The sequence below is a fragment of the Coregonus lavaretus genome (genome assembly GCF_964263955.1).
Source record: "Coregonus lavaretus genome assembly, chromosome: 25".
NCBI lineage: Eukaryota > Metazoa > Chordata > Actinopteri > Salmoniformes > Salmonidae > Coregonus > Coregonus lavaretus.
In genome coordinates this window covers 45,728,539-45,740,807 of record NC_140012.1, presented here as the reverse complement: position 1 = coordinate 45,740,807, position 12,269 = coordinate 45,728,539, and the positions used below count along the sequence as shown (strand labels likewise).

Genomic DNA, 12,269 nt, shown 5'->3' with positions numbered 1-12,269 from the left:
AGTGTGTTACTCTCCTAGGTCTCCTAGACTTAGTGTGTTACTCTCCTAGGTCTCCTAGACTTAGTGTGTTACTCCACTAGGTCTCCTAGGTCTCCTAGACTTAGTGTGTTACTCCACTAGGTCTCCTAGGTCTCCTAGACTTAGTGTGTTACTCTCCTAGGTCTCCTAGACTTAGTGTGTTACTCTCCTAGGTCTCCTAGACTTAGTGTGTTACTCTCCTAGGTCTCCTAGACTTGGTGTGTTACTCCCCTAGGTCTCCTAGACTTAGTGTGTTACTCTCCTAGGTCTCCTAGACTTAGTGTGTTACTCCCCTAGGTCTCCTAGACTTAGTGTGTTACTCTCCTAGGTCTCCTAGACTTAGTGTGTTACTCTCCTAGGTCTCCTAGACTTAGTGCGTTACTCTCCTAGGTCTCCTAGACTTAGTGTGTTAGTCTCCTAGGTCTCCTAGGTCTCCTAGACTTAGTGTGTTACTCCCCTAGGTCTCCTAGACTTAGTGTGTTACTCCCCTAGGTCTCCTAGACTTAGTGTGTTACTCTCCTAGGTCTCCTAGACTTAGTGTGTTACTCCCCTAGGTCTCCTAGACTTAGTGTGTTACTCCACTAGGTATCCTAGGTCTGCTAGACTTAGTGTGTTACTCTCCTAGGTCTCCTAGACTTAGTGTGTTACTCTCCTAGGTCTCCTAGACTTAGTGTGTTACTCTACTAGGTCTCCTAGACTTAGTGTGTTACTCCCCTAGGTCTCCTAGACTTAGTGTGTTACTCCCCTAGGTCTCCTAGACTTAGTGTGTTACTCCCCTAGGTCTCCTAGACTTAGTGTGTTACTCCACTAGGTCTCCTAGACTTAGTTTGTGTTTCCCAAATAGCTCCCTATTTTCTATACAGTGCACTTGTTTTGACCAGCTCCTTATGGGCCTTGGTCAAACGTAGTGCACTATAAAGGGACAAAGAGCCATGTGGAACGCTGCCCTGAAGAGGCAACAATGTTTCTTTTCTGATTTTCCAGTTTCATGTTTGTAACGGATTGTGATTTCAATCTGTTGTTGCTCTCAATGCTGCTGTGATTGATCTGTTGGCCTTTTTGTCAAACCCCTTTCTTCCTCAAATAGCTGTGGCTGTCATCTGTCATTCTATTGTTGTGGTCTGTTCTCATCTCTGCTTGTGTTGTTTGGTTCTATTCTAGGAACATGGGGATAATCTGATTGAATAATTGATTGATTTATTGATCTGTTTTTCTAGGAACATGGGGATATTCTGATTGAATAATTGATTGATTTATTGATCTGTTTTTTCTAGGAACATTGGGATATTCTGATTGATTGAATAATTGATTGATTAATTGATTGTTCTGTTTTTCCAGGAGCATGGTGGTGTTCTGCGTATCTTCCCAGAGGGTAAAGCTCAGTTCGCCGACATCGAGCCTAAGTTTGACCGGTTGCTGTTCTTCTGGTCAGACAGACGGAACCCACACGAGGTCCAGCCGGCCCACGCTACTAGGTTAGTACCTTACAGACTTAGAACACCTGTCCAGAACACACGAGGTCCAGCTGGCCCACGCTACTAGGTTAGTACCTTACAGACTTAGAACACCTGTCCAGAACACACGAGGTCCAGCCGGCCCACGCTACTAGGTTAGTACCTTACAGACTTAGAACACCTGTCCAGAACACACGAGGTCCAGCCGGCCCACGCTACTAGGTCGGTACCTTACAGACTTAGAACACCTGTCCAGAACACACGAGGTCCAGCCGGCCCACGCTACTAGGTTAGTACCTTACAGACTTAGAACACCTGTCCAGAACACACGAGGTCCAGCCGGCCCACGCTACTAGGTTAGTACCTTACAGACTTAGAACACCTGTCCAGAACACACGAGGTCCAGCCGGCCCACGCTACTAGGTTAGTACCTTACAGACTTAGAACACCTGTCCAGAACAGAAGAGGTCCAGCCGGCCCACGCTACTAGGTCAGTACCTTACAGACTTAGAACACCTGTCCAGAACACACGAGGTCCAGCCGGCCCACGCTACTAGGTCAGTACCTTACAGACTTAGAACACCTGTCCAGAACAGAAGAGGTCCAGCCGGCCCACGCTACTAGGTCAGTACCTTACAGACTTAGAACACCTGTCCAGAACACACGAGGTCCAGCTGGCCCACGCTACTAGGTTAGTACCTTACAGACTTAGAACACCTGTCCAGAACACACGAGGTCCAGCCGGCCCACGCTACTTACAGACTTAGAACACCTGTCCAGAACACACGAGGTCCAGCTGGCCCACGCTACTAGGTTAGTACCTTACAGACTTAGAACACCTGTCCAGAACACACGAGGTCCAGCCGGCCCACGCTACTAGGTTAGTACCTTACAGACTTAGAACACCTGTCCAGAACAGAAGAGGTCCAGCCGGCCCACGCTACTAGGTCAGTACCTTACAGACTTAGAACACCTGTCCAGAACACACGAGGTCCAGCCGGCCCACGCTACTAGGTCAGTACCTTACAGACTTAGAACACCTGTCCAGAACAGAAGAGGTCCAGCCGGCCCACGCTACTAGGTCAGTACCTTACAGACTTAGAACACCTGTCCAGAACACACGAGGTCCAGCTGGCCCACGCTACTAGGTTAGTACCTTACAGACTTAGAACACCTGTCCAGAACAGAAGAGGTCCAGCCGGCCCACGCTACTAGGTCAGTACCTTACAGACTTAGAACACCTGTCCAGAACACACGAGGTCCAGCTGGCCCACGCTACTAGGTTAGTACCTTACAGACTTAGAACACCTGTCCAGAACACACGAGGTCCAGCCGGCCCACGCTACTAGGTCAGTACCTTACAGACTTAGAACACCTGTCCAGAACACACGAGGTCCAGCTGGCCCACGCTACTAGGTTAGTACCTTACAGACTTAGAACACCTGTCCAGAACACACGAGGTCCAGCCGGCCCACGCTACTTACAGACTTAGAACACCTGTCCAGAACACACGAGGTCCAGCTGGCCCACGCTACTAGGTTAGTACCTTACAGACTTAGAACACCTGTCCAGAACACACGAGGTCCAGCCGGCCCACGCTACTAGGTTAGTACCTTACAGACTTAGAACACCTGTCCAGAACACACGAGGTCCAGCCGGCCCACGCTACTAGGTCAGTACCTTACAGACTTAGAACACCTGTCCAGAACAGAAGCCCTCAACCCTACAGGGATGTAGCTCAGTTGGTAGAGCATGGCGTTTGCAACGCCAGGGTTGTGGGTTCGATTCCCACAGGGGGTATGAAAAATAATAATGTATGCACTAACTGTAAGTCGCTCTGGATAAGAGCATCTGCTAAATGACTAAAATGTAAAACAAATGTAAAATGTCACCCTTTATGACACCCATATAACACCCCCAATTAACACACCCATATAACACCCCCAATTAACACACCTATATAACACCTTGTTGCACAGGATGAGTCATAATACCCATAAAACCTAGCAGTCAACCAGGAAAATGGTTCCAATAGTTTTTCCACCATTTATTTTTCCCACAGGGGGATTTTAGAAACAAATCAATTAAGGGCTGTGTTTCGTGTAGGCTTACCCTGGCTTGACGTTTTGATAACCATCTAAATCTCTCTAGGATAAGGTGACTTATCAATATATTTATTCCCCCAAAATTAAATGTTAATTCGCTGCTAATGTGGCTATCATAAAGAACTACAAATGCCATGATGATGTTGATGAGACTGCCGAATCAAGGCAAAGGTAAGAATCTTTTGCGAACAGTTTTGACTGCTTTGATGCTAATTAGCATTTTTGAATCTGAGAGTAAATAAAACCGAATATATTGATAAGTCACCTTGTCCGAAAGAGATTTAAATGGTTATCAAAACTTCACGCCAGTGGAAACACAGCCCTTATTTTAAGTGTTTCTAAAATCCCCTATGGGAAAAATAAATGTTGGATTTTTTTTTGAACCATTTCTCTGTTTATCCGCTAGGTTTTATGGGTATTATGACACCTCTATGACACCTCCACTGAGGGACTTTATAACACCCCCTTATAACACTTATATAACACCTTTAAAACACACCTTTATAACACATCTTATAACACACCTTATAACACATCTTATAACACACCTTAACACTTTTATAACACCTTTATGATAACACCTTTAACATCGTATAAGATACCTTATAACGCCTTTTAACACACCTTATAACATCTTTATAGCACCTTATAACACAACACCTTTAACGCATCTTATAACACACCTTTAACATCTAACACACCTTTATAACATCCTAACACACCTTTAACATCTAACACACCTTATAACATCTAACACACCTTTATAACACACCTTATAACACATCTAATACACCTTATAACAATTATTTATAACACACCTGATAACATCTCTTTAACACACCTTATAGCACATCTTTATAACACCCTTATAACACATATTTTAACACTTATATAACACACATTTAAAACATATTGTAACACACCTTTAACACATCCTTATAACACATCTAATAACACACCTTTATAACATCTAACACACCTTTAACATCTAACACACCTTTAACATCTAACACACCTTTAACATCTAACACACCTTTAACATCTAACACACCTTTAACATCTAACACACCTTTATAACATCTAACACACCTTTAACATCTAACACACCTTTATAACATCTAACACACCTTTAACATCTAACACACCTTTATAACATATAACACACCTTTAACATCTAACACACCTTTAACATCTAACACACCTTTATAACATCTAACACACCTTTAACATCTAACACACCTTTATAACATCTAACACACCTTTATAACATCTAACACACCTTTAACATCTAACACACCTTTAACATCTAACACACCTTTATAACATCTAACACACCTTTAACATCTAACACACCTTTAACATCTAACACACCTTTATAACATCTAACACACCTTTAACATCTAACACACCTTTATAACATATAACACACCTTTAACATCTAACACACCTTTAACATCTAACACACCTTTATAACATCTAACACACCTTTATAACATCTAACACACCTTTATAACATCTAACACACCTTTAACATCTAACACACCTTTATAACATCTAACACACCTTTATAACATCTAACACACCTTTAACATCTAACACACCTTTAACATCTAACACACCTTTAACATCTAACACACCTTTAACATATAACACACCTTTATAACATCTAACACACCTTTAACATCTAACACACCTTTATAACATCTAACACACCTTTATAACATCTAACACACCTTTAACATCTAACACACCTTTAACATCTAACACACCTTTAACATCTAACACACCTTTAACATATAACACACCTTTATAACATCTAACACACCTTTAACATCTAACACACCTTTAACATCTAACACACCTTTATAACATCTAACACACCTTTAACATCTAACACACCTTTAACATCTAACACACCTTTATAACATCTAACACACCTTTAACATCTAACACACCTTTATAACATCTAACACACCTTTAACATCTAACACACCTTTATAACATCTAACACACCTTTATAACATCTAACACACCTTTATAACATCTAACACACCTTTAACATCTAACACACCTTTATAACATCTAACACACCTTTATAACATCTAACACACCTTTATAACATCTAACACACCTTTATAACATCTAACACACCTTTAACATCTAACACACCTTATAACACATCTTATAACATCTTTATAACATGCCTTTAACGCCTAATAACATCTTTAACATCTTATAAGATACCTATATAACACACCTTATAACACATCTTATAACATCTTTATAACATGCCTTTAACGCCTAATAACATCTTTAACATCTTATAAGATACCTATATAACACACCTTATAACACATCTTATAACATCTTTATAACATGCCTTTAACGCCTAATAACATCTTTAACATCTTATAAGATACCTATATAACACATCTTATAACACTCCTTTAATGCATCTTATACCACATCTAGTAACAGACCCTTATAACACACCCTCCTCTGTCCCACCTGTCCCACCTGTCCCACCTGTCCAGAACTCTGTCTCTGATCTCTGGTCTCTCCCTGCCTCTCCTCTGTCCAGGTATGCCATCACAGTGTGGTATTTTGATGCTGATGAACGAGCCAGGGCTAAAGAGAAATATCTAACAGGTAAATCTCTTACTATGAGGATATCAATGTATATACCGTAAAACGTATTTGCTTTAATCACTGAACACGACCGCCGGTATTAGAGACAGGCGTCTATTTCCTTAATGCTTTTGTTCAATAAAATGATGAACACTACCACGCTATACCCAAACTAATGTAGTAGTGTTTATTAAACATCATAGTAGTAGTGTTTATTAAACATTATAGTAGTATTGTTTATTAAACATCATAGTAGTAGTGTTTATTAAACATCATAGTAGTAGTGTTTATTAAACATCATAGTAGTAGTGTTTATTAAACATCATAGTAGTAGTTTTTATTAAACATCATAGTAGTAGTGTTTATTAAACATCATAGTAGTAATGTTTATTAAACATCATAGTAGTAGAGTTTATTAAACATCATAGTAGTAGTGTTTATTAAACATCATAGTAGTAGTGTTTATTAAACATCATAGTAGTATTGTTTATTAAACATCATAGTAGTAGTGTTTATTAAACATCATAGTAGTAGTGTTTATTAAACATCATAGTAGTAGTGTTTATTAAACATCATAGTAGTAGTGTTTATTAAACATCATAGTAGTATTGTTTATTAAACATCATAGTAGTAGTGTTTATTAAACATCATAGTAGTAGTGTTTATTAAACATCATAGTAGTAGTGTTTATTAAACATCATAGTAGTAGAGTTTATTAAACATCATAGTAGTAGAGTTTATTAAACATCATAGTAGTAGAGTTTATTAAACATCATAGTAGTAGTGTTTATTACACATCATAGTAGTAGAGTTTATTAAACATCATAGTAGTAGTGTTTATTAAACATAGTAGTAGTGTTTATTAAACATCATAGTAGTAGTGTTTATTAAACATCATAGTAGTAGTGTTTATTAAACATCATAGTAGTAGTGTTTATTAAACATCATAGTAGTAGTGTTTATTAAACATCATAGTAGTAGAGTTTATTAAACATCATAGTAGTAGTGTTTATTAAACATCATAGTAGTAGTGTTTATTAAACATCATAGTAGTAGTGTTTATTAAACATCATAGTAGTAGTGTTTATTAAACATCATAGTAGTAGAGTTTATTAAACATCATAGTAGTAGTGTTTATTAAACATCATAGTAGTATTGTTTATTAAACATTATAGTAGTAGTGTTTATTAAACATCATAGTAGTAGTGTTTATTAAACATCATAGTAGTAGTGTTTATTAAACATCATAGTAGTAGTGTTTATTAAACATCATAGTAGTAGTGTTTATTAAACATCATAGTAGTAGTGTTTATTAAACATCATAGTAGTAGTGTTTATTAAACATCATAGTAGTAGTGTTTATTAAACATCATAGTAGTAGAGTTTATTAAACATCATAGTAGTAGTGTTTATTAAACATCATAGTAGTAGTGTTTATTAAACATCATAGTAGTAGTGTTTATTAAACATCATAGTAGCTGTGCTCCACTCAGACTGCCGATTGGTTCTTATCACTGCGGGAGGCCGGTCCTTCTCTTACTAGAACAATTGTTGTAGCTGTTGCGTGGCGACCCGATAGCGACCAACCTACCGTTTGTACTTGACTTTAAGCCAATCAGAGAGCCCGAACCCCCACGTGACGGAGCCAACAGGAGTGACAACAAAAAGGAAAAGAGGCCATTTTCTCTGATCCGCGGATGAGCCAGTCACACAACACTAACCGCCATCACATTACATCACCATGGAGTTTCCCATCTCCATACAGGCCACAGAGAAGCCATCACATTACATCACCATGGAGTTTCCCATCTCCATACAGGCCACAGAGAAGCCATCACATTACATCACCATGGAGTTTCCCATCTCCATACAGGCCACAGAGAAGCCATCACATTACATCACCATGGAGTTTCCCATCTCCATACAGGCCACAGAGAAGCCATCACATTACATCACCATGGAGTTTCCCATCTCCATACAGGCCACAGAGAAGCCATCACATTACATCACCATGGAGTTTCCCATCTCCATACAGGCCACAGAGAAGCCATCACATTACATCACCATGGAGTTTCCCATCTCCATACAGGCCACAGAGAAGCCATCACATTACATCACCATGGAGTTTCCCATCTCCATACAGGCCACAGAGAAGCCATCACATTACATCACCATGGAGTTTCCCATCTCCATACAGGCCACAGAGAAGCCATCACATTACATCACCATGGAGTTTCCCATCTCCATACAGGCCACAGAGAAGCCATCACATTACATCACCATGGAGTTTCCCATCTCCATACAGGCCACAGAGAAGCCATCACATTACATCACCATGGAGTTTCCCATCTCCATACAGGCCACAGAGAAGCCAGATTAGAACATTCTCAAGACACTTTAGTCATCACCATTGATGAAAAACATCCATTGAATTATTCAAAAGTTTGTTGCTGAGGCAGATTTGTTTTAAAATTGTATCACTCACAGCTGAAGATATTAACATTTTTATATTCATCCAATGTTTTTGGATGACCTCGTCACTGATCGCGCTGCGTCCTGTGTGCACTGAGTGCTAGTGTGCATTTGATGTCCGAATAAACCGGATGCAACCCGGATATAGACGTCCGTGAATCGACGTATGCGAACGTGAGTAGATTACCTTGAAAACAACAGTCGGACATCTTGGATGCAGTCTCCAGTTCATATTACACCTCAGTGATCTAGACCATAACCAACATACACGGACATGCATGCATTGCCAAACAACGCTACTGCCACCTTCTGGTTTGGAGTATTTTATCAAGGCTGAGTAACTGATCACTTAAAGGTCTTTGCTGTGTGAACATAATAGAGATTGACTACCGACTCTGTTCAGAGGTGCCGAAGTACTGTCGTCAGGCAAACGTTTGACAATCCTACTAGCATGTCTGAGCTTTTACTCATTGCAAGCCTGTACTGGGAGTCTGGTTTGCATCATGTTAGCTCCACACTCATGTTGCATACACATTAACACACTTGAATAATGAGACACTGTAGAAATGTTTTACTAATGTTTTTAATGCACATGACCGTGGGAATATCAGAGATGTGTAAATAATGAATTTAGACCCGGTGTCTATTGGAATCAGGTGTGCTGATGCCTGGATACTAAAACGGACATGCGGCTATTTGAGACTCTGGGTTTAATGGAAGTTTTACAGTAAACCACAAGGTTCTAGGAGAATCATCTCACTGTCAGTCCTCTACTCTAAGTCTGTGTCTCTGTTTCCAGGAGCTGGAGAGAAAGGAGTGAAGGTTGAACTGAACAAACCATCAGACCCTAGTGAGAGGGGATGGGGGGGAGGGCCCACTGCTAGACATGATGTCCTGCCCTGAGAGAGGAGAGGAGAGGAGAGGAGAGGAGAGGAGAGGAGAGGAGAGGAGAGGAGAGGAGAGGAGAGGAGAGGAGAGGAGAGGAGAGGAGAGGAGAGGAGAGGAGAGGAGAGGGCCCAGGGCTAGCCATGATGTCCTGCCCTGAGAGAGGAGAGGAGAGGAGAGGAGAGGAGAGGAGAGGAGAGGAGAGGAGAGGAGAGGAGAGGAGAGGAGAGGAGAGGAGAGGAGAGGAGAGGGCAGGGCAGGGCAGGGCCCAGGGCTAGCCATGATGTGTGTGGATGGAAGATGATGGAGAAAGGAAAGTGATTTCCTCTTCACTTCCCCTGGAGCTCTACTGACTCCTCAACTGACCTTAAATGTCCTGATGATATCACAGTACTGGAAGGAGAGATTCTCTTCCTCCTCTGGCTGTGGCCCAAATGGGATCCTATTCTCTACGTAGTGTGCCAGAGTGCTCAATGGAGAATTAAAATAGCATTTTATTCCAGGACTAGGCTATGGGCCCTGGTCAACAGTAGTGTACCATGTGGGAATAGAGTACCATTTGGAATGAAGACTATGGCTTTTTGGTGAAGACGGAATACTGAGACAAAAGAAGCTGACATTTAGAGAACGCTTCGAGCATCAGGAACCAACCGACCCCTGAGAGACTGTTCTTCTGTTGTCTTTTAACATGTTCTAGTTTTGCAGTTGATTCCTTAACGTTACAGGGGGACATTTCCGTAGAGCAAAGGCAGTTTGTTATGTGCAACATTTACCATAAACCTCATTTTAATCGAGCAGCATGATTATTTAAAAAAAAAAAACGGTACGAAAAAAAAGTATGAAAATGTATGCACTCACTACTGTAAGTCGCTCTGGATAAGAGCATCTGCTAAATGTAAAAAAAATGTTAATTTGAGACTTTTCTACAGCAATATGCATTGTAAAGCGGCAGCTATTTATTTAATGCTCAGTTTACTAAACTCTAGTTAAATAATTACTTCCTTATAGCGCACATTGTTGAAGAAAAAGTTTCAAATGAAATCACGGTTACAGATTACAGTGCCAGAGGTTTATGGTAATTGAATACATTGATAATGTCTCCCACAGTGTTTTGCAGACGCTTGTTGTGTTGATGCGTTTCACATGGAATGAGCTGTTCAAAGCTGTTTGCTAAATGATGTTCTGGGATAACATGACGATCTGAATAAATACAACACATTGACAGTTCTCTGGTTTTATTTAGTCTTCAGTCACTGTGCTGTCTCTGTCACTCGTCTCTGTCTCTCTCTGTCTCGCTCACTCATCTCTGTCTCTCTCGCAAGCTCTTCTCTCTCTCTGTCTCTCACTCTTCTCTCTCTGTCTCACTCACTCTTCGCTCTCTCTCTCTCTCTGTCTCGCTCACTCGTCTCTCTCTCTGTCTCTCTCTCTCACTCTTCTCTCTCTCTGACTCGCTCACTCTTCTCTTTTTCTGTCTCGCTCACTCGTCTCTCTCTCTCTGTCTGTCTCTCGCTCACTCTCTCTCTCTCTCTCTCTCTCTAACTGTCTGTATTTGGGTGGCAGGTAGCCTAGCGGTTAAGAGCGTTGGGCCAATAACCGAACATGTTGTCTTTGTGCTCTCGAGCAAGGCACTTAACCGTGATTGCTGTAAGTGGCTCTGGATAAGAGCATCTGCTAAATGACGCAAATGTTTAAATGTGAAATATGTAATAATAAATGATGCTTGGTTGATTCCTTGGAGTCCATATCACTAAGGACTTAACATGGTCCAAACACACAGGGCTCGGCATCACCTCTTCCCCATGTATATGGGTGGCCAAATAAAACCACCTGCGGGCCGAATTCGGCCCACGGGCCACCAGTTGGGGACCCCTGACATAAGAGTTCCTTTAGTTTGTTGTCCCATACTGCATCCTACTGGTAGAATCAAACCTGTCTGGGAACAAACTGTAGTGTAGGAGTATCAAACTCAGTTGGTAGAGGGATTTGTCTGCTTTTTCTCCTTTCAATTCATGTCTAATGAAGACCTAGACAACTAGTTGAGGGGAGTTCCTAACTAATCAATGACCTTAAATGATCAATCAAGTGCAAAGGATGAGTGAAAACCTGCAGACACTCTGCCCTCCTGGGGTTAACCTGCAGACACTCTGCCCTCCTGGGGTTAACCTGCAGACACTCTGCCCTCCTGGGGTTAACCTGCAGACACTCTGCCCTCCTGGGGTTAACCTGCAGACACTCTGCCCTCCTGGGGTTAACCTGCAGACACTCTGCCCTCCTGGGGTTAACCTGCAGACACTCTGCCCTCCTGGGGTTAACCTGCAGACACTCTGCCCTCCTGGGGTTAACCTGCAGACACTCTGCCCTCCTGGGGTTAACCTGCAGACACTCTGCCCTCCTGGGGTTAACCTGCAGACACTCTGCCCTCCTGGGGTTAACCTGCAGACACTCTGCCCTCCTGTGGTTAACCTGCAGACACTCTGCCCTCCTGGGGTTAACCTGCAGACACTCTGCCCTCCTGTGGTTAACCTGCAGACACTCTGCCCTCCTGGGGTTAACCTGCAGACACTCTGCCCTCCTGGGGTTAACCTGCAGACACTCGGCCCTCCTGGGGTTAACCTGCAGACACTCTGCCCTCCTGGGGTTAACCTGCAGACACTCTGCCCTCCTGGGGTTAACCTGCAGACACTCTGCCCTCCTGGGGTTAACCTGC

General features: G+C 41.8%; 1 protein-coding gene across 1 annotated transcript in view; it reads left to right on the top strand.

The window, feature by feature from the left end:
• Positions 1-10,786, top strand: part of LOC311100663 (prolyl hydroxylase EGLN3-like) — a 39,422-nt gene extending 28,636 nt beyond the window's left edge. Inside the window, exons 3-5 of the mRNA XM_084141596.1 lie at positions 1,357-1,493; positions 6,159-6,226; positions 9,477-10,786. Coding sequence (XP_083997722.1) covers positions 1,357-1,493; positions 6,159-6,226; positions 9,477-9,580 — 309 coding nt within the window. The 3' untranslated portion in view covers positions 9,581-10,786. The remainder of the gene's footprint in view (positions 1-1,356; positions 1,494-6,158; positions 6,227-9,476) is intronic.
• The last annotated feature ends 1,483 nt before the right edge of the window (positions 10,787-12,269 follow it).